This window comes from Theropithecus gelada, chromosome 1 (assembly GCF_003255815.1).
Source record: "Theropithecus gelada isolate Dixy chromosome 1, Tgel_1.0, whole genome shotgun sequence".
Lineage (NCBI taxonomy): Eukaryota > Metazoa > Chordata > Mammalia > Primates > Cercopithecidae > Theropithecus > Theropithecus gelada.
In genome coordinates, this window is record NC_037668.1 from 83,017,700 (window position 1) to 83,041,814 (window position 24,115).

Genomic DNA, 24,115 nt, shown 5'->3' on the forward strand with positions numbered 1-24,115 from the left:
GAGGGAGACAAATCCTGCTCTGAAGGAGCTCCTGGTTTGGTGGGGGGTAGCAGAAGTCCCAGGAAACAAAATCTTCTAGAGAAAGAAGGGGTAGAAGGGTACGAGGAGAATCAACACTCCTGCAGTATTACCTGAACCAAGGGAGGGCTGAGTTCAGCAAAGGACAATGAGGTCAGAAGCACAGCTGCCAGAGTCCAGGTTTCTAAACAATGTGCCAAACTCCTGAGAACTACTCTGTTCTTTTGTATTATGTATTTCACTTGCCCCTTCAAACAAGGACTTAAAGCACAATTTCACATTGGAAATTGAGACTGGGGAGGAGAGGAAGAGTGATTATGCTCTTCTTCCACTGTACTAGTGAGAAGCAAGCAGGGTCTCCACACAGTGAAGTGAAGGACCCTTTAGGGTCAGTCAGAGCTGGACTGGGACCAGATACAAACCCTATGTCTACCACTTACTGTGTGATCTTCTTTCCTTATTTATGCAAAGAGACCAGCACCTACATGGCAGGGTGCTGTGTTGGCACTGTGTAGGCACTGGCTTAGTGCAAGTGTAGGCACTGGCTTATGGAAAACACTCCAGAAATGGCAAATATTGTTTGTTTCAAGACATGTTATTACCTGAGAATTAATTCCCCTCACCTCCCAAGATCTTAACAAGAGATCCTGGGTCCCTCATTTATCACTCAACACCACAGGGAAGGTCTACATTAAAAACTCATTCATTCATTTCAAAGTTGCATGTGTGTAGCCAACTCATGATTCCTGTCCTTGCTGCAGAGCAGAAAGCAAAGCCTGGATGGCTGCTGGTCAGCTTTCCCTGGGAGCCTGGGTGAAAACCAGTGTTACGTGAGACTGTCAGATGGACATGTAGTCCACCCACTTCGCTAGATCCAACAGATCTTCTCTCTGAATCAAGACACACTCTCACACTGTATTAACTCCCTCTTCACGAAACCAATTCCACTGCATTGCTCAGAGCAATGTGGCCTGTTTTTCTTTTTTATTTTTTGGAGACTTTGTCTTGCTCTGTCACCCAGGCTGGAGTGCAGTGGTGCAATCTCGGCTCATTGCAACCTCTACCTCCCGGGTTCAAGCGATTCTCCTGCTTCAGCCTCCCAAGCAGCTGGGATTACAGACACACACCACCACGCCCGGCTGATTTTTGTGTTTTTGGTAGACACAAGGTTTCACCATGTTGGCCAGGCTGGTCTGAAACTCCTGATCTCAAGTGATCCGCCTGCCTTGGCCTCCCAAGGTACCATGATTACAGGCATGAGCCACTGCACCCAGCCACCTCCTGTTTTTGACAGACACTTACGAAACTGATGAAGGCATCTGCCACCATAGAAATGTTGTTGAGGATTATTAGTCACTGTCTTTATGTGTCCATTACATGATGGCCTTTGTATGAAATTTCTTTTAGACTTAGGTGCTGGGAAAGAGATTTGCTTCTTTTGAGAAACTATTCTATTTCTTCTTACAGGGCATTCTAACCATATGCTGAACAACTAACCATATGCTGTTTTCTTTTTACTTCTGGCTTTCAGGAACCTCACAAATTAATTCTGAGGTATTTTTTTTCCTCCTGGCCTTGACGTTCTTTACCAATTGCTATTTTTGTGGATCCTGATTTTTATTTTATTAATTTCCTGTAAGCTGAAGCAAATTCTCTGTAAAGAGTGGAGAACAAACTCTTGATCTGAACTAAAATTTACACAGAGCATTGCAACATACATTTGCATTATTTAAGGGTAAGTACAATTAAAATCTCAGCACACTAACAAAAGAATTTCTAACCGTGATACTTTACAAGTAACACTAACGAACTGACTTCTAACACTATCAACATGCTGCAATAAAGAGTCCCTCTTTCCTTCGACAATCAACCTTTAAAATTATAACAGACTACACTGGAGAGAAAGACCCTTCATAATAGTTTTGTATCAGTGTAATTAAAATATGAGCCTTAGACAATTTAAAAATCAACAAATTTTCTCAATTCATTAATGACTGGTTATGTAACAGAAGAAGAGCTCACTGGTACATAGGTTTATACGCTATTTTCAAGAAAACAAGGTTCAACTTCAAACAATAACTGTAATTTTATTTACACCTGAGACATGTAAATTATACTTAGAAATGTCCATGTGACTTTCTCTTCTACTCTTCCCCAGTCCCTCTCCCCTACATATTAGTCATTTACTTACTTGTCAGATCATCTAATAACTGGCATCTCAAATCAAAATACTCCATACACTGAGATAACAGTCTAAAAAACAGAAAGGTTTCAGTTACTAATAAGAGGCTGATTTGAAAATAAAAAGCATTTTCCTTGTAAGAACAAGTTCATAAAACAAGTTTCATAAGCATACCACTTTCATATTAATTCAAATTCTATATTTTAGCAAGAAGTATATTGATTTTACTAATGCAAATATAGTAATAGAAATAAGTGTAAAGAGAGGGAAACCTTAAATCTATCACATCTTAAAATAATAAATGTACTGATTGCATACATAATACACTCATCTCATTCATTTACATTTCAACCTGTATCTGCTAAGCACCTACAAATGCCTGGAACTGTTTTGGGAGATCAGTGAAATTAAGAAGGGAGACAAACAACAAATTAGAAATATACACATTTGTCAAGTGGTAATATGCACTAAGAAGAAAAATAGAGCAGAGTTTAAGAAGAGAAAGACACAGGGAAACTATTTTACAGAGGATGATCAAAGAAGCTTTTTCTGCAATTATAGTAGTGAACAGCACAGGTTTTAGAATCAGACACAAATGGGTTTTAAACCTGGCTCCCGTACTTATAGCAGCTGGATGTCCCATGGACAACTATTACACTTTTAACTTTTAGTATTGTAACTTCTAAAATGCTTACTATACTATTGGAAATAAAAAACAGATGCATATACACAAACATGTAGAAAAGGTTCAAGCACAAACTAATGAGGAGAATATATAATGAACCAAGAATTATAGTTATAAAAAATGAAGACAATAAAACTGCCAAACTCATTAGGCCAGTCTGAGGATTAAAAGAAAAACATACATAAGCAGTTTAGTATGCTGTGTGGCATATACTTGGCCCATGGTAACTGCTATTATCATCACCATACTGGTTTTTTTTTCCTGGTATTTAGCATGCAACTCTCATCATCATACTACTGAGGGAGAAAATATGTACCAAACTTGGGCATTAAAAAAAGCTGTGAGACGTAATTTTTTAAATTATGCAAACATATAATTAAAGATTCAGTTTGATGTGAAATTAAAAAGCTCTACCTTCAACATATTTTTAAGGATTCTTTAAGAGTGTATGTTAAAATTCTCGTCTAATGCTTTCTGCTTCTTTCGTAAAACTTAGAGGAACTTAATATTAAATAAAAAATTAACGTGTACTTAAGTAAACTGGCTTACAAGTATAAGCACAATAGCTTTAACTTCTTAAAAAATGGCTTAAACATTTATACTGAAGAATCATTTGTCTTTCAAATAAAAAGTTCGTCTGTTTAGAAAAATTTTAACCAGGAAAAGTTGGAATTCTAAAGTAAAAAGTATACAAAGACAAAAGAAGAAATTTCTACAGCTTTTAATTCACATGTTTACTGGGGGAAGCCATTCTCTGAAATATCACTAAAGAATTATTTTTTATTACCAGAAATATACAGCTAATGTCTAATTCAGCTTAAATCTTGATGGTAAACTATAACATAATTTTTAAGTTTTGGCTGAATTTTTAACATTTCTAAGTCACTCACAATGACCTTATCTCAGAAACCAAAATGTTGACTTCTTTCTTAGACATTTGGAATGTTAAAACAGAAGGTTAAATGTTTCAAAATAATATTTATGTAGAAGCCTGGATATGGGGGCCAGAAATCTCTGTATATTAGAAAGTGAATGAGAATATAACAAGTGTTTATACACATATTTAATCCTGTAATAAAGACTTGCAAACAACAGATAAAATTATAACTAAATTTGAGAAATTCTATAGATTATACATATTGTATCTAGAAAACAGAGGTATTAAAAAAAAGTCAAGAATGGATCAAAGAAACCAGAAGGGAAATTAGAAAATATATTAAGACAAATGAAAACAAAAATACAACTTGCCAAAAATTATGGGAAATATCAAAAGTGTTATGAGATGGAAATTCATAGCTATAAATGCTTACATTTATTTCGTTAATCTTTTCAAAAAATCAGCTCCTTGAATCAATGATTTTTTGAAAAGTTCTTCATGTCACTATCTTCTTCAGTTCTGCTCTGATCTTAGTTATTTCTTGTCTTCTGCTAGCTTCTGAATTTGTTTGCTCTTGCTTCTCTAGTTCTTTTAACTGTGATGTTAGGGTGTTGATTTTAGATCTTTCCTGCTTTCTCCTGTGGGCATTTAGTGCTATAAATTTGCCTCTAAACACTGCTTTAGCTGTGTCCCAGAGATTCTGGTACGTTGTGTCTTTGTTCTCATTGGTTTCACAGAACTTATTTATTGCTGCCTTAATTTCATTATTTACCCAGTAGTCATTCAGGAGCAGGTTGTTCAGTTTCCATGTAGTTGTGCGATTTTGAGTGAGTTTCTCAATCCTGAGTTCTAATTTGATTGCACTGTGGTCTGAGAGATTGTTACAATTTCCATTCTTCTGCTGAGGAGTGTTTTACTTCCAATTATGTGGTCAATTTTAGAACAAGTGCAATGTGGTGCTGAAAAGAATGTATATTCTGTTGATTTGGGGTGGAGAGTTCTGTAGATGTCTATTAGGTCCGCTTGGTCCAGAGCTGAGTTCAAGTCCTGAATATCCTTATTAATTTTCTGTCTCATTGATCTAATACTGACAGTGGGGTGTTCAAGTCTCCTACTATTATTGTGTGGGAGTCTAAGTCTCTTTGTAGGTCTCTAAGAACTTGCTTTATGAATCTGGGTGCTCTTGTATTGGGTGCATATATATCTAGGATAGTTAGCTCTTTTTGTTGCGTTGATCTCTTTACCACTGTGTAATGTCCTTCTTTGTCTTTTTCTGACCTTTGTTGGTTTAAAGTCTGTTTTATCAGAGACTAGGATTGCAACCCCTGCTTTTTTTTTTGCTTTCCATTTGCTTGGTAAATATTCCTAGACCACTAGCCAGATTAAGAAAAAAAGAGAGAAGAATCAAATAGACACAATAAAAAATGATAAAGGATATATCGCCACTGATCCCACAGAAATACAAACTACCATCAGAGAATACTATAAACACCTCTATGTAAATAAACTAGAAAATCTAGAAGAAATGGATAAATTCCTAGACACATACACCCTCCCAAGACTAAACCAAGAAGAAGTTGAATCCCTGAATAGACCAATAACAAGTTCTGAAATTGAGGCATACCAACCTCAATTTGGTATGCCTCAACCAAGCCTACCAACCAAAAAAAAAGCCCAGGACCAGATGGATTCACAGCTGAATTCTACCAGACGTACAAAGAGGAGCTGGTACCATTCCTTCTGAAACTATTCCAAACAAGAGAAAAAGAGGGACTCCTCCCTAACTCATTTTATGAGGCCAGCATCATCCTGATACCAAAACCTGGCAGAGACACAACAAAAAAAGAAAATTTCGGGCCAATATCCCTGATGACATTGATGTGAAAATCCTCAATAAAATATTGGCAAACTGAATCCAGCAGCACATCAAAAAGCTATCCACCACGATCAAGTCGGCTTCATCCCTGGGAAGCAAGGCTGGTTTAACATATGCAATAAACTAGGTATTGATGGAACGTATCTCATATATAGTAAGAGCTATGGCATGTGTATACCTATGTAACAAACCTGCATGTTCTGCACATTTATCCCAGAACTTAAAGTATAATTAAAATAAATGCTTACATTAAAAACAAGAAAAGATCCAACTGACAACCTAACTTTACACCTAAGGAACTAGAAAAAGAAGAACAAACCAAACTTAAAGCTGGTAGAAGGAAAGAAATGAGTAAAGATTAGAGTGGAAATAAAGAATGATAAAAAAAAATACCAAAAAGAAAAAAAAAATCAATGAAATCAAAAGTTGGCTCTTTGAAAAGATCAACAAAACCAACAAATCTTTAGGTAGACTAAGACAAAAAAGGTAGAAGGATCAAATTACTAAACTCAGAAATGGAAGTGGGTACGTAACTACCAATTTCATAGAAATGAACAGGATACAAGAGAGTACCATAAGCAACTGTATGCCAACAAATTAACCTAGATGAAGTGGACAAATTCCTAGAAACACAAAACCTACCACGACTGAATCAGAAGAAACAGAAAAGGTAAACACATCTATTCAGCAAGGAGACTGAATTGGTAATCCAAAAAAAAAAAAAAAAAACAAAAAAACACCCAACAAAGAAAAACCCTGGACCAGATGGCTTCACTGGTGAATTCTACCACATATTTAAAGAATTACCACCAAGTCTTCTCAAGCTCTTTCAAAAAACTGAAGAGGAGGTAACATTTCCTAACTCATTCTATGACACCAGTATTACCCTGACACAAAAGTGAGAAAAAGACACCACAAGAAAACTACAGACCAATATCCTTTATGAATGCTAATGCAAAAATCCTCAACAAAATACTATCAAACCAAAGCAGTGCATTTAAAGGATTACACCCCATGAACAAGTGGGATTGACTCCTGGAATTCAAGTATGGTCCAGGGTACAAAAATCAATGTAATCCCATATTAAGGGAAAGAAAGAAAAAGACCTACATGATTATTTCAATCAAAGCAGAAAAAGCATTTGATAAAATTTAACCCATTTTCATGATAAAAACACTTAACAAACTACAAATAGAAGGGAACTACCTCAACATAATAAAGTCAGATATGAAAAACCCACAGCTAACATACTCAATGCTGAATGACTGAAAGTATTTATCCTAACAGCAGAAACACGGATGCCCACTTTTACCACTTCTATTCAACATAGTGTTGAAGGTTTCAGCCAGAGCAATTAGGCAAGAAAAAGAAATAAAAGACATCCAAATTGAAAAGGGAGTAAAATTATCTGTTAGCAGATGACAGGTTACTATATATGGAAAGCCCTAAAGTTTCTGCAAAAGAAACTGTTAGAACTAATAAATTCAGCGAAGTTGCAGCATACAAAATCAACACAAAAATCAGTTGTGTTTCTTACACTAACAATGAACAAACTGAAAAAGAAATCAACAATTCCACCTACAATAGCATCAAAAACAATAAAATACTTAGGAACCAACTTAAGGAAACCAAAGACTTGTACAGTGAAAACTACAAACATTACTGAAAGAAATTAAAGATGACATAATGAAAAGACATCTTGTGTTCAAGGATTGAAAGACAAAATCTTGTTAAGATGTCATTACTATTCAAAGTCACCTACAGGTTCAATGAAATCTCTATGAAAATCCCAAAGACATTTGCAAAAACAGAAAAACCCATTCTAAAATTCACATGGACTCTCCAAGTAGCCAAATCAATCCTGAAAAAGAGGAACAAGGTTGAAAGACTCATACTTCCTGATTTCAAACTTAGTACAATACTATGGTAATCAAAACAGTGTTATACTGGTATAAAGACAGACATATAGACCAATGGAATAGCAACACAGAACTCAAACATATGGTCCTGATTTTCATCAAGGGCACCAAAACCATTCAATGGGGAAAGGACAGTATTTTTAAAAAGCAGCACTGGGAAAACTGGATATTCACATGGAAAAGAATGAATGAAGTCAGACCCTTACCTTACACCATATGCAAAACTAAACTTGAAATGAATCAAATACCTAAATGTAAGAACTAAAACTATAAAACCCTTAGAAGAAAATGGGGAAAACTTTGTAACATAGGATTTGGCCATAATTTCCAGGCAACTAAAGACAAAATACATACATAGGACACCATCAAGAGAGCTAAAAGACAACCCACAGATTGGGAGAAAATATCTGCATATCGTATTATCTGACAAGGGATCAATATTCAGGATATATAAAGAATTCCACAACAAATAATCCAATTTAAAAATGAGCAAAGGTCTTAAAATAGATGTTTCTCCAAAGAAGATATACGAATAGCCAACAAGTACAAGATAAGACGCTCAACATTAGCTATCAAGGAAATGCAAACTGAAACCACAGATGCCAATTCGCATGCATTAGGATAGCTACTATCAAAAACAAAACGAAACAAAAACAAAAATCCTAGAAAACAATAAGCATTGGCTAAGATGCGGAGAAATGATGAGAATCCTTGTACATTGCTGGTGGGAAAGTAAAATGGTACAGCCATTGTGGAAAACAGTATGGTGGTTCCACAAAGAAATCAAACACACAATTACTAAATGATCTAGCAATTCCACTTCTGGGTATACACCCAAAAGAACTGAAAACAGGGATTCACATAGATATTTGCACACCCATGTTTGTAGCTGCATTCACAAAGGCCAAAAGGTGGAAACACCCAAATGTTCATCTATGGATAGATATACCAATATTGTTTATACATACAATGATATATAATTCAGCCTTAAAAAGGAAGGAAATTCTAATTCATGCTACAACATGAATAAACCTTAAGGACATTATGCTAAGTGAAATAAGCCAGACATATAAGGACAAATACTGTATGGGTCCACTTATATGAGGTACCTAGAGTCGTCAAATCCTTAGAGACAGAAAGTAGAGTGGTGGTTGCTGTGGGATGGTGGAGGGAGAACAGGGAGTTATTGTTCAATGGGTACAGAGTTTCAGTTTAGGATGACTAAAGAGTTTTGGAAATAGACAGTTGTGATGGTTGCATCACAATGTATATGTACTGAATGTCACAGAACTGTACACCTCAAATGGTAAATTTTATGTTATGTATATTTACCACAATAAAAAAAATTTAGCAATTCAAACAAAATCTACATGTCTTTGAACAGTCTGTTTACATTCTTTGTCCCTTTTTAACTTGGCTGCTGGTCTTTTGCTTAATAATTTGTAATAGTTATATATATATATCTCTCTCTCTAATTAGCTTATTGTCTGTCATGTATGTTGCAGATTTATTTTCCCAGTTTGGTGATTGACTTTTGACTTTTGAGGCATTTTTTTTCCTATATAGAAAATTGTAATTTTTATGGAGTCAGATTTTTCAGTCTTTCATTTAATCACTTCTTCACGGGCATAGTGTTTCAGTTTAGGATGATGCAAAAGTTTTGGAGATGGACCTAATTTATAAAGCACATAAACGAGGAAAGGAAACATTGACTTCACAAATCTCCATGACACTTTATAAGCCCCACGGTAGGGGCTGTGTGGTAAAGGTAAGTTAGAAAAAGTCGTATGAACTTGAGGTCAACGTGAGACCCCTACCTCCTATCCTGGGACTAGACTGAGGAGCACATGCATGCAGGCTCACCTATAGAGGTAAGATGGGGCAGGCAGAACAGTTATCTCACGAGCCTGGACTACAAGCTCTCTTACATACTGAAGCATGTATAAAACCAAGAAAACAAGCCAGGAGGATACCCCGGCTACCTCTAGACATGGAGCTATGAGATATCTGCACTGAAAAAGTGATGCACAAGGGGAGAGAATCAGTATAACCTTTACACAGTGACTGGGCTCCAGTAATTGCAGGCTCTCACCAATCAGGTGAACTCCTTTCTCTCTCTGGGGTAGATGAATCACACAGGGTGAAGTGAGAACTGGGGGTATGGAGAAGAAGGCCTGGTAGCGTTTCTTCTAACTCTCCTATCCAAATGCCATCTTTCAGGACCCAAATGTCAGAAGAAGAAAGGAGAAATTCTAGTCATCTCAATAATGCACTGTGGACTTTAGGGGAGCAGCACACAAATTAGCACTTATCCTCTCTCTGTGTAAGGTGAGCTTTTCCATTTTTATTACATACCTCTGATTGACTCCTCTCATAATACTAGTTGGAGACCAGAGAGGCAGCTGAGCCGTGAGGATGACGCCTAGAAGAAACTGATTTGGCTTCTGCACATCCGGATGCGCTGATGTGTCTGTCTGACTAAGAGTGTACAGCTGATCACAGGCAACCCGGCGAATCTGAAATTACATGATCAGCAGCAAAGGACAGACATGAATCAACATGTTGAGACTACTTCAAGAGTGATTTTCTTCCAAAGTCCACCCTATTTAGTCACTCAAGTTATTGAAGGATACTAGAAAGGTATGAGTGTTTCAGTTTTTAATGGTAAGGTTTCCATTGAATAAGCTAAGGCTAATTAAAACCCACTGTGGTTTGGGAACTGATTTCCCAAATTATTCTACTATTTTACTCTACTCAATAGGTTTATAACTTAATGTAAATGAAAATAAGAAAAAAGAAAGTTTAAGTTAATCCTCAAGGTCATGTAAGAATGTTAGGACTATAAAATCTAATGAAAGTTTATGGGTTGAGGTTGATTTTTCCTGAGTCTGACCAACATGTGGATGCTTAATGCCAGCTGCCCTTGCCAGTTATGGATGTCAGACACTGGTTGTAACATTGTTATAAACAAAAATAACTTACTAACATTAGTCTCATAACTTTTGATGGCATATGGAGGAGACAGTAGAAGGAAAGGCAGTAGAGTCCAAATGGTTACTTTTCTTTCATGGTCTGCAGCCCCTCTGTACACTCCCTGAGAGCACCCAGTGCCACTCCTGTATTCCCAACAATGTCACAGGTAGTTGAGAGAGCTCACAAAACAACAGGACCAAAGGAGTTTTGTAAGTAACATGAAAAATCCTCACCTCAGCACTTGGTGATCCGAGCAGAATATCAATGATGAAATCAGCAACACAGGGCAAGTTATAGAAAGATGCTAAGAAGAAGAAATGGGGGATGTGGGTGTGTGAAACAAGTTAGGTAATGCATTTTCAAATTTTGATTAATTTCTTAAGCTCATCTTAAGCATAAGCTCATCTCTTTTACATATAATAATTCAGAACCTTTTACAACTGCTTTCATGCCTGTCCATTTACCCCGTAAAATTCTAAGTTACTTAAGAAACCATGTCTTATTTTTGGGCCCCATATTTTAGCACAATGCCTTGCACATACCAGTTACAGAATAAATGTCTTGCCTTGAGAAACTATCAATAGTTGCAAACTATAAAATATACCCTAAAATAAACTTACAAATCATAACAGATAAAAGTTTGGAGGGAAGTTATTTTTTCATCTTGATTTGAAAATATCTCTATGTTAAACAATTCTAGGAAAATTAAACGAAATCAAACAGCTAAGAGTAGGACTAGTACACTTTTTAAAAGTGGAGTTGCTAAAACTTCATTTCTGAATATTTATTTATTGAGAATCTACTACACATCAGACAGTGTTTGGGGGCTGGAGATTCATCAGGGAACAAAATGAATAAAAGTCTCTGTCCTCATGGAGCTTTCAGTGTAGTTGGGGAGGAGATAATGACAATAAACACAATAAACAAGTAATTATTTTGCAGGTTATAAAATGATAAATGATACAGGAAAAAAATAAGGTAAGGGGTCTGGGTAGTGCTGGGGCAAGAGGAGCATTGTAATTTTTTCAAAGGTGGTTGGGGAATGTCTCAGTAAGCACAATGGAAAGAGAGAACAAACAGCCAGTGCAAGGGAAGGAATGTATGCTGGCTGTTGGGGGAACAGCAAGGAGCCCAGGGTGGCCGAAGCACAGTGAGTAAAAGGGAGAGTAGAAGCAAAGGCACAGAAGTATCAAGGGTACACTGTGTCCACCCCTTGTAAAGATCTGGCTTTTACTCGGTGAACTGAGACGCCACCGAAAGGCTTTGAAAGAGGAGTGACACACTCTGACTTAAAATGCAGAAGGTCCACCCTGGTTGCTGAGTAAAGAATAAACTGCAAGGCAGAAGCAGGGAGATGAGTTAGGGTACTCTTGCTATAGTCCAAGTAGGAAGCAATGGCAGCTCAGAGGGCACCAACAGTGAAAGGGGTGCTAAGGGGTAGAATCTAGAGAGGGCTTGAAGGGGGATGTGCTGACAGATTAGAAGTAGGGGGTGAAAAAAAACGTATCAAAGATGAAGCCAAGGTTTTTGGCCAGAGCAACTGGAAGAACAGAACTGCTTTTAAGTTGAGAAAACTCTAGGGTGATATGGGCAGGATTAGGGGAGCTCAGTTCTGGAAATGAGAAGTTTGGGATGTCTATTTAATATCCAACTGGAGATATCAGGACAGTGGTACAGGCCATAGACCCAAATTTAGGTGTTGTCAACACATAGAGGAATTTAAAACTGTGAAACTGCACGAGATCACCAAGGGAATGAATGGAGATAGAGAAGAGATGATGAGGAGCTGAGCCCTGGGGTGCTCTCATGGTAGAGAATGATTAGTAATGGTCCCCGTTCACCAAAGCCAACAATCAAGATGAAAGGGTAAATCTTAAGTTACACAATTTTTAATACTAGAGTCATTATCAGGAATTGATATACAATTCTAATTCTGTAATTTACGAACTAGTAAATTTGGGCTGTTTGAATTCCTCAACTAGACAGCAAGCTCGTGGCGTGCAGACACACTGCCCTGGTGACAGCAACTGTGGAACCTCATATACAGAAGGTGCTCAATAAATATTTCTTCAGAATGAGCTACTTTAGCATTATCCTTAGCTACTCCACATGCCAACTTCCCGCCTTTTTCATTTTGACTAATGGGACCTTATCTATAAAGAAATGTAAATAATTCCCAACAGAAACGTGGCCTTTCCCTGAAAGAGATTAATCACAAACAAGCCTCCAGCACACCTAGTTGCTGGCTCCGAAGCTGTAGGCACGTAACAAGAAGAGACAAAGCCTCTCCTGCAATCAGCGAGTCTTTGGTGGATACAGACTGTTGTCGAACACAGATTCCTGCATGCAGGGCTACCGGTTCTCCTTCACTTCCAGAGCTGCAATTGCTTCCTGAAAATAGGTAAGCAGAAATTTACTGTGGATCCAACAGGAACTATGCAATATTTTAATCTTTTTACTATATGTTCCAGAATCCTCATGTGACATTAAATACTTCAAGAAAGCACTTAGGTCCAAGAAGCAAGAGAGACTTAACACTGTATTTGAAACACTCTAACTACTTTTTCTTTAAAACACATTTGCAGGCAATAAAAATGTGTTCACAAGGCAAAATTAATTTCAGGTGACAGAAATGAGAATAGTGCAATTCTGTGGGCCTGAGGGAGCCCTCCAGAGGATATCAGAAATGTTTCCTACCTTGTAACTTGATGTAGATGGGTTATATGCACACAAAAATCCTAAAAATTCCACATGCTTTACTGTATGTCAAAATTTTAAAAACTTCCTTTATTATTGAGGTATTTCTAAAACAGACTGAGCAGGAAGACCAAACAAAGCTGGGAAATAAAGCTATATTTTCAAAAGCCCTAATGAAAAATAACCTGGCAAACGAAGAAAAGAACTGTTTTCCAGGACAGAATTCTCAATGAATTTGTATTATTGCCACAATGATTGGTTTCGTGACACTTTTATACTCAGCTAAGCTAAAAACTGCTGATTTGGTTTCTTCACTTACTCTGTGTGTTTATAAATACTTTTCTTCTTAAGTGAAACATGACATGCATATAGGAACACGCATAAATACTAAGTGTATACAGAGCTTGATGAATTTTTACTCATGCTCACAAGCAAGAAAAGAGGGTCTCCCCCTTTTGTGACTCTGGCAAACCTACACATAGATAATTCTTATGGCTATTTCTTACCCAATGTTCTCATTACTGTCTCTTTTTAATCAGTACCTGAACTGCTGAGTCTGTTTCGAATTCCAGCAGGACACAGGGAATTACTTTCTTTAATTGGCTGGCTACTCCCAACAAGATCAAGCCGTCCTGCAGCCGCAGCCCATGACAATCTCATGAAGCAAGCCACAGTAGAAGTGAAATCACTTACTTCCATCGTCTAAAGAATGGAACAAGTATTATGAGAAAAAGCAATACTTGAACACATGCCCTGACATCTCCAACCTTCTTACAGGTCTCAGTTTCATAAGCCTCCTCTCCCTCCAAGGTCATCCAGAAGGATGGCCTTTCTCAAGCTGCCATCCTGCTCAAGGACTTTCAATTTCCCTGTTTTTTCATCTGTAAAACAGATTGATCTTCATGCTGTGGCTTCAAATTACGCTTTACCGATTTTTTTTTCACTTTCCCCCTTTCCCACATACTATGACCTTGTGACCTCCCATAAGCTCTAGTATTGTCTCTAGTTTGCACGTGTGCTCCCTTTTGCTTGAACAAATCTCTTTTCTCCAACTTTCTAAGTACTAATCTCTGTATATCTAATCCTCATCTGTTCTTCAAGGCCTAGCTCAAATGCCATCTATAACATAAAATCACCCATCACAGCCACAGGTGAAGGAAATTATTCTACCTACTTTGAAGACACACAGAACGCTTTGTCTTATAATTTTACAACACTTGATACTTTCTACCGGGAATTAGAGTTATTTATGCCCTAGTGATCCTTTTTAAATCACCATAAATTTCTTGAAGGCAAAATTCACGTCTTAATCATTTTTAAATCCCCATAGCACCTCTTCCAAAACAAGACATTCTGAATAAGAGGTACTAAAATGTCCTGAATACACAAATCACTTACTTGTATTGCAACTCGAGCAGCAGGGATGATTTCCTCAACCCTAATAGAAGACCTGTCAGACACTGACAACTGTCGGTAGGATGACTTTTCTGGGGTACCACATAAGGACATCTGTCTGCTTGTCTGCCGGCTGACATTTCGGAATGGGCGGGAAGAAAGTGCTTCTATGCCATCTTTGGTGAGGTCTTCATCTAATAACGTGGGCATTGTTTGTCCAACAAGTAAAAATCTTAAAAAGAAACAGCTAGACTTATTCTGAGTCCATTTCACACTATTTAAAAACATGATTTGAAAGAAAAAGTCAAATATTGCCTGTTGAGACTAATGCAATGTATTTACATACCTTGCAAGCTGTAGACAGATGGAATAAACACCCTGCCTTGTTTCATAGTCTACTTCTGATGGGATGGAGTCTCTCTGCATGACATTTACAACCAAACTTCAAAAAGAATAAAAAAAGTCAGGATATTAAAGACTTCTATTTCTTTCATTTTAAATTTTCCATAAGTATAGTAATGTAATTGGTCATCAATATCATCACTTAGTTTCTACATGATTCTGTCATATAAGAGCCTAAATATATCTATCATAATAATTTCCTATGATACCTATAAGCTTCCTAACTGTTCTCCCTGCTTCTGCTCTTGACTCTCCACCTTCCAAACCTATTTTCAAAAGACCCATCAGGGTGATCCTTGGAAAATTTGAGTCAGATCATGGCACTCCTCTGCATAAAATCCTTCAATGGCTTCCTATTTCCTACGCTGAAAAACAGCAGCCTATAAGATCCTTCATAACTTGACCTCTGATATCTCTACAATGTCATGTCCCAGACCTCTGTCTCATTTGAGAATGGGAAACACTGCCTCATTCACTCTGCCCCAACCACACTGGCCTCCTGTGGCCTCTGCAGGCACCAGGCAGGTCCCCATGCATGGGTGTGTGCTGGCTGCTCCTCTGAAAAGCTTTCTCCTGGGTCTCGCTCCCTTATCTCCTCAGGTCTTTGCTAGATGTCACCCTAGTGAAGCTTTTCCTGATCACCCTACTGAAAATCACAGCCCCCGAATCCCTGCTTCCTTCTTTATTGTTCTCTACAGCTCTCCTCACCACCTGACACATATTTTTACTTATGTTAATTGTTTCCCCCTTTAAATTGTAAGCTTCATGAGGATGTGGATTTTGGTCTAATCTACTCACTGCTCCATTCTCAGTGCTTAGAACAGTATCTGGTACATGAATTAAATGACATACACAAATAAGCCAAATGTTTAATGACGTTAGTTTGACAGCCCTGTAAATGGCTGAGTGATATGAAAGGAGCTTTTACTAAAAACACCTCTACAGTGTTGAACACAGAATAAAGCTACATGTGTGCCAGACCTTCTACAATACCTGGGAATCCTTTTCGCCATCGTTTCCCTGTTTCCCATTCCCTCAACCTCCTCAAGGTCCCTACCCAGCTTCTCTGTGCCAGACCTCCCCACATGAATTCCTTCAACCATCCTCTGCTCATGCATCGAGCTGGTGTCCATGCTTTCCTCACCCAGAGGAAATGGTATGCCTACTTCTTTCTAGAGAAAATCTGCTTCCAATTGCAGTACAAGTTGGCCCCATCATTTACCCCTTTCTCTTTTATCTTTATTTTTTTCTCCTTCATTGGTCCCTTTTAGTTAGCCTATGAAGAGAACCAAGTCTTCCAGTTTTCCACAAGCTAAAATCAAAACAGAAAAGCCAACTTTCCCCTCAGTTATTTTTCTCTTCAATTTACTGTCACCCCTTTTTTCTGACTCATCTGAAAGGAGAGATCTCTATGCCCTGATGCTACCCTCCTGCCTTATACTTGCCACTCAGCTCTGACAGCTGGATTATGGCCTCATGGTTTTACTCACACGCTCCCAAATCTCTCATGCCATTCTCCACTTTTCTAACAAGCACCCTATCCAATCCAAACCATCTACTTCACATGACACGGAAGGACCTTGTATACAATTAAACTTATTTCTCTTGCTTTCCTCTGTTCCTTCCATCTCTCTCTGTGTTTATTTCCCATACTGACTAATGACTCACCATTTCGCCACTCTACCAAGCTACAAACCACAGGGCCATTTTATAAATGTCCCCACCCTCTACCTAGTCATAAATGTCATTCTGTCACTGGCCTTCATCTCCTCTCTGAATACTGTCAGTTCTCAGTCTTCTCTTCCTTCAGTCTCTCCCATTTCCTTTCATCCTCTTCACTGCTGCCAGAGTAATTGTCTCAGGTAATTCTTGGCTTAGAAACTGCCTGCTTTTTCATGGACTACAACACTCATATTCCCCAATGAGACCCTTCTTGACATGTTTCTCTCTTTCATCCTTTGCTTGAACCTCACCAGGCAACTGAGGTTCCCAAGAGAGGCGATGCATCTTCATGCTCTCACTCATCCTTCCCTCCATTCCAGCTTGGAGTGCTCTTTCCCTCCTTATTTACCTAGAGGATTTCTAGGTAAATAATTTCCCAATTCCTAGCTCAACGGTCATTTTCTGTGAATCATTTCCTAACCTTATGACCCTAAGCAAATTCAACCAATTTAATCACCACTTTCTCGCCCCTCCCCGTCACAAGTATTTTTTATACATAGCTCTGTTTTAATATCTTTTTTTTTTTTTTTTTTTTTTTTTTTTGAGACAGGATCTTGTTCTGTTGCCAGGGTGGAGTGCAGTGGTGCAATCATGGCTCACTGAAACCTCTACCTCCCAAGCTCAAGTGATCCTCCCACCTCAGCATCCCAAGTAGTTGGGACTACAGGTGCATGTCATCACACTCAGCTATTTTTTTATTTCTATTTTTCGTAGACATGAGGTCTCACTATGTTGCCCAGGACGATCTCAAACTCTTGGGCTCAAGTGATCCTCCTGCCTCAGCCCCACAAAGTGTTGGGATTACAGGCACGAACCACCATGCCTGGACTATTTTAATACTTATAATATAGTTACCTAGCTGTTTGTTATTCTTTGTTAAACCATCAGCTGCCTCTCAAAGGCAGAGATAATATCTAATTTATCTTTGCATCCACAATACTAATACCTTGCACAACATGGATTCACAGGGATCAAATTCACCTTATTTCAAACTGACATGAGACACAAAAGAAACAGATACAGTCTCCTTGCTTCTACTCTTCTTGAAGATGTCCCCCACTACCAGACGGGAGACATGTTTCCATACATTTCTCAAATAATCAGAAGTAATAAAAGGATTTAAAATATTCTAAAGGACTGAAACATCATTCCTTCTTATAAGAACTCTCACAACGAGTCATATGATACCTTGTAGGAATAAGCAAGACTTTGCAGGGGAAATTAACTAAAATAACTATATTCATGTTCGGCAACTCATGTAACATGACATTGAAACTCCAACCTCAAACCGCCGGCTTTGAGGAAGTTTTCACAGAAGGATTTGGCACAGCTTCTGGCCATGTCATCATCAGCTGTTGGCATGAGTTTGGAGCTTAGAACCTAGGAAATAGGTAAGCACAATTACTCATTCACACATTTTCAGCAGAAATTACTCTTTTATTAAATAAAACATTCAGACAACTTGAGTTAGAATTTCTTTAAATGTTGCACACTGTTTTTCCCCCAGAAGTATGTAGAAGCTGATGTTTCACGATAAAATAATCACATTTTCCCTATTCTATTTACTTTGGAAGAAAAATCTTTCCATTCTAGAGAAAGTTGGTGTGTTCTTTTCATGAAACTGGCAAACATGAAAGTCTCAGGCCCTCAGGCTTAGATAAGAACAGATAATTTCATGTGATATGCTAGATATATTCTTAAGATATAAACCAAAGTTTTATAAAACAGCCCATATATTAAAAATGCAAGATGAGTTCCCCAATAACTCTAACTCCTATTTATTGAACACCTACAACGTATCAGGCATATGTATTTTACTTGATAGGTGAGAGAACTGAGACCTGAAAGGTTAAGTAGGTTAAGTGACCGCCCACCCAAAGTCGCACGGTTAGAATTCAAATTCAGATGTGTCTCATTCTAACACTCATGCCCTTCTATGATGCCACAATGCCTACCTAAAGTGGAGTTCAACTGAATACTTTGGTTGGGCAGAATTTCACATAAATAACCATACTATAGCCAAGACTACAAATCTAGTTCACATTCTAGTTTTACCTAGCTGAGAGACCTTGGGCATACAATGCTCCCTTTTGTCCTAGTTTTCTCATCACTAAGTGAGCATAGTAATTACCTTTACAGGAAGATCAAAGGATTAAATACTACAGCACAAGCTTAAAGGTGCTTAGTAGAAGCATCAGGACAAAATAAGTACTCAATAAACAACTGCTTATTTAGTTATGATTTAAAAATAAAAACTCACATTGCCTCAGTCTTAAACTAGATGTGGCTCAAGATCATTTTCCAGTCTAAAAAAATCTGATTCTATGAACCCATGAGTTTTATGAGTTTAGAACTTAATGTGGGATTTTGTTAAAGATGCCTTCTTCTCAGGTTGCTCTTGGAGAAACAGGTCCACCAACCTGGGATAAAGAGCATTACATGGGAGAAAAGGAACCTGTGCTCTTCTAAGCCCTTCAAGCATATAGAGCTCTTTGTCTACACGGACACTCCGATCCCACCCACCTCATGCTTAATGGACAACAATTTAGTGAATTGACAGGTTTCTTCAAAGACACGGAAATATTCACTTTGAAGTTTCCTAGCAGGTAAACAAAAGTTAATGAACAAATTGTAAAGAAATTAACCTTTTAGCTGACAGCAAAATAAGAGCTTTTGGGAGTGTTAGGTTTCCAACTGTTTTGTGTATCTAAATCAAAACAAAAAATATCAAAGGAATTCACACTTACTCAGGAGTCCTAAAATGATACCAGAGGTATTTTACTACTGCAGTGCTATAGCTCTAAGATAATGTAATTCAGATAGTTGATGACAAGTTGACCCATTGTTGGACCATTCTGTTTTTCTATCAAATGTGGGTGTTAAAAATTATACTTGAACTTTTTGGAGATAATCATTTAAAAACAAATGACAGATCTGGCAGGAATCACAAGATGCAAATTCTATAGACTTAAATGGGCTAAAAATTCCTAGGCAATTTTCTGTTTTGGAATACTGCATACATTTTATTTTTTGACATCTGTTTATTAAACAGGGTGAACACTAAGTTAGTATTTTCATTTTGAATAAGCCTCCTCAGTATGCACGAAAGTGTAAAATACAATCTAAACAGAAAGCACTTTGGTACCTCATGCTGTTGTTATAACTTAATACTACACTGAATGCTACTACATTTCATAAAGTTAATTCTTAAACACAGGGATGACTCAACCTTGAACATGGTTTTCATGCTGAATACTGTATATATTTTTAAATGTTCACACTAAACAAGGACATGCTTAATTTTTAAAATATTTGCTAAGTACTTTTTCCTTTTTAGACCAATATGTCTTTTCACAAGAATGATTAAGGCAAATATGAAATGTCATCACACCCTGAAGCAATAAGATACTGTTTGTATGAAAAGTTATCACATTGTACAAGCAACGAGTGGAAAAATGAAGGACTATAATTATATGCTCCCAATTAGATTGTCAATGAAATGAAACTTGGAAAAAATGCAGGTACCCTCTTAAAAAGTTTGACTTTTGTGTACTTAAGATACATGATATAATAATTAAGATTGCTTAGGCACTGATATGGATTCTTTATTGCCTAGATATAACGTCCTAAAACAAAGCAAAATCACTCAGGGCCTTATTTTCTTCAAACCAAAAGTGGTATGAGGGTCTGACCTATTACTCTCCAAGAGCAGAACTGATTCCAGTTGGTCACTTTCACATAGTGCTTTGTTTACACTCTGCCATCCAGAATCAGTATATCCAGCTTCCATATGTCTTACTCATAAGATCTTGGAGAGAATATCTTGTTTTTTTTCAACTTTGTTCCTTTAACTACCACTATGACTTATAGACAGTAAACAATTAAATGTAATAGTTTAAAGCTTCCTTTGGGGAGGCTAATTGCAACGAACTGAGTGTTTGTATTCCCCTAAAATTCCTATTTTGGAAGTGAGGACACAGTGAGGCGGTACCATCTATGAACCAGGAGGCCAGCCCACACCAGACACCGAATCTGCCAGTGTCTTGATCTTGGACTCCTTAGCCACTCCAACTATGAGAAATAAATGCTTGCAGTTTAAGCCATCCAGTCTATAGTGATTTGTTATAGCAGCCCAAATGGGCTAAGGTAGTGATAAAAATAATCTTTTGCATATTCAAAGGCAAAGAAGTTTCAATTTATAATCTATTTCTTAAAACTAATTTTCAACCAATCATCACATAACAGAAACCTATTTACTTATTTCTGACATGTGAAAGCATGAATCTATAAATCCAAATAGATCTGTCAAAAGGAAACGGAAAGAAATTAGGTTTCTTACTTCCAAGTTGTAGAGCACTCTGAAGGTAGACATTCCCGGGGCAAAAGATCGAAACAGACTTTCTAAAATTGAACTGGCACTTGGCTGGTGCTGTTGCTTTGATGACAGGGATGGAGATTTTGAGGACTGAGAACTTGATTCAGACAGCAATGTTTTCTAAGTTGAAGAGAATTAAAAAAGACGTAAACTTCTTAAAAGGACAAATTAAAGAGAAATAGATCTTAGTACATGTTCTAATATTCTTTCCCTCTTTAATATAAGCCACACCAATGTTATTTTCTAAAAATTAACTTCATAAAACCACATTACTCTGTAACTATTAAAACATCAAACTTGATCATACAAATTCTAAGTGTTCAATAAGATTCAAATACTACATGAATGCTTCTGAGCATGTATTCTAAGCAACACTGAGAAGGTCATTTTAATTTGTTTCTGTGTTTAAAATTTGTATCTCTAAATATTGATAATAAAATTATAAGACTGCTAAAGTGGTAGGCTTGAAAAATGTGTTAAGCTAATACTAGTGATATATTTTATAATTACATTAGTTCGCTTATCCTTCAAATTAATTTATAAGCAATAAATGACATGACTGAGCTGACCTAAATTTCTAACACTAAATTATAAAATAGAAAATACAGTTCTAACAACTTTTTCTACATGAATTTATTCTGAGAACATAATTAAACAGTATTATAGATAAGACACAATATTAATATGTAGATAAATCTCTTAAGGAACCACATTCTAACAATTAACACAAATGAACTTTAAATATCGACTGTGAAAAAATTAAATGGTAATCCATTTATATAAGCAACTCAGACATAGGCAACAATCAGATTCAAAGAGGCATCATAGCTAATGAAAAACTTCTCAGCTGAATCACAACTAGAGTCTGATCTGGGACAAGTAACTTCATCTCTTTGAGCTTTGGTTTCCTAATATATAACATGAGGAGGTGGAAAGGTAGATGATATTAAAGGTTCTTTCCAGTTCTGAAACCTGATGTCATTATTGACTTTTATATAGGCACTTTAAAAGCCAACATTAAGTTCTGATTTCCATTTATGGCAAAGGTATTTCTTTCTTTCTTTTCTTTTCTTTTTTTGAGATAGGGTCTTACTTTGTTGCCCAGGCTGGAGTGCATGTATAATCTTGGCTCACTGCAGCCTCGACCTCTTGGGTTCAAGCTATCCTCCCACCTCAGCCTCCTGAGTAGCTGGGACTACAGGTACATGTCATCACACCAGGGTAATTTTTTGATTTGTAGAGATGGGGTCACCCTACATTGTCCAGGTTGGTCTTGAACTCTGGGGCTTAAACCATCCTCCGACCTCGGCCTCCCAAATTGTTGGGATTACAGGCGTGAGTCACTGCACTGGGCTGGCAAAGGTATTTTTCAAAAGAAGAAAAAACAGTATGGGAAAGACGATATCATATGACCTTGATGTGATTTCAGGTTGCATTTTCACTCACTGAATTGTGATATAAAATTGTCATGCTAGTTAAATAACTATCAAAAATACTCATACCTTTCTTCCTAAAGAATCAAGTTGATCAAGGGCTTCCTGAATGGCTGGATCAGTAGGTATCAAGAGCAGAAGCTTCCGTACTCGTAGAGTTATCCTGAAGTTTTTCAGATACAAATTTTTTTTACATATAAGCCATAGTTTAATAACAAAGTCCATTTGCATGGAATATAAAATAAAATGCATTTCAGGTGAAAAGTGACTTGGCTCCCTAATGTTAGTAACTTTCTCTCTGCCCAAGTCTCACAAATATTTATATTTACCTTGGCTCTTCCAGATTGGCGAGCTGATAAAGCATGTCAAATACATTACATACGAGAGCCATCACTACGCCAGGGAGGGATTTCTCCTGATGGAAAAAAGCAAAATAGAAATTCAAATTTACAAAAGAATGTTCTCCTTTCCTAATCAAACTTACAAGCAATAAAAATACTAGTTCTGAAAGGCTGGTCACCGTAAAGCTTGAGGGAAGCACAGTGCTCATCTGTACCGAAGAACACCACATTGGAACATAATAGATGAGGGATCACTACCTTCTAGTGTGTATTACTTGCTCTCCCTTATCCTGGCCACCTGCCAGTGAAGGGACTAAGATGACAAAGGCAGGCACAGTAGAAGAGAGGTAAAGCAGAGGGCATATGTAATTAATATAATGGAGAGCAGGCACCACTGAGCTAATGACTGCTCACTAGCAGAGAACAGGGTGAGTGATGTGAAAACAAAAGTAGTGTGTTTATGTATCTACATTCACACATAACACTAGATATATGTAATTTAAGTTGAGAAAAAGAAGTTACCATGTTTTTTTCCTAAAGATCAGAAAAGACAAAATGGTTATAACTGCATAAAAGAGATTCGGATATGATTAAAGTACTATTTTCTGGTTATAACGAATAAGAAATCGGACATCATTACACAATGTATTTACAAGTGGGAAGATTTTTAATAAATTCAGGATAAATGTGAGACAGTTAAAAATTAGTAAACTTGAAGACACTATGTACATTGTTTTTGTTGTTATTTAGCTGCTATAATACCATTCTGAGTGGGATTTCTTTTTAAAATTCTTGTTATATATGAAACATAATTTTTTTAAAAATTGAGATGGGGGGGGTCTCACAATATTGTCCAGGTTGGTTTTGAACTCCTGGCCTCCAGCAATCCTCCTGCCTCAGTCTCCCAAACTACTAGGATTACAGGCATGAGCCACCACACCACCACACCCAATCTTTCAATACAGTTAACTTTGACAAACCCACAATACCAACACAGGCTGAGTATCCCTAATTCAAAAATCTGAAATGTGAAATTCTCCAAAATCGGAAATTTTCTGGGTGCCAACATGACACCACATGTGGAAAATTCCATGCCTGACCTCATGTAACCGATTTCAGTCAAAATCTTGTTTCATGCACAAAATTACTTAAGATGTTGTATAAAATTACTTTCAGGCTATGTATATAAGGTGTATATGAAACATAAATAAATTTAGTGT

General features: G+C 37.2%; 1 protein-coding gene across 1 annotated transcript in view; it reads right to left on the reverse strand.

Annotated features, from left to right (window-relative positions):
* USP24 (ubiquitin specific peptidase 24) overlaps window positions 1–24,115 on the reverse strand; it is a 145,674-nt gene that overhangs the window by 42,670 nt on the left and 78,889 nt on the right. Inside the window, exons 29-39 of the mRNA XM_025391116.1 lie at window positions 22,884–22,969; window positions 22,624–22,717; window positions 21,086–21,241; window positions 18,029–18,126; window positions 14,969–15,064; window positions 14,626–14,854; window positions 13,770–13,929; window positions 12,766–12,921; window positions 10,764–10,834; window positions 9,913–10,073; window positions 2,210–2,271 (exon numbers count right to left, since the gene is read on the reverse strand). Of these exons, the coding sequence (XP_025246901.1) occupies window positions 2,210–2,271; window positions 9,913–10,073; window positions 10,764–10,834; window positions 12,766–12,921; window positions 13,770–13,929; window positions 14,626–14,854; window positions 14,969–15,064; window positions 18,029–18,126; window positions 21,086–21,241; window positions 22,624–22,717; window positions 22,884–22,969 (1,369 nt within the window). The remainder of the gene's footprint in view (window positions 1–2,209; window positions 2,272–9,912; window positions 10,074–10,763; window positions 10,835–12,765; window positions 12,922–13,769; window positions 13,930–14,625; window positions 14,855–14,968; window positions 15,065–18,028; window positions 18,127–21,085; window positions 21,242–22,623; window positions 22,718–22,883; window positions 22,970–24,115) is intronic.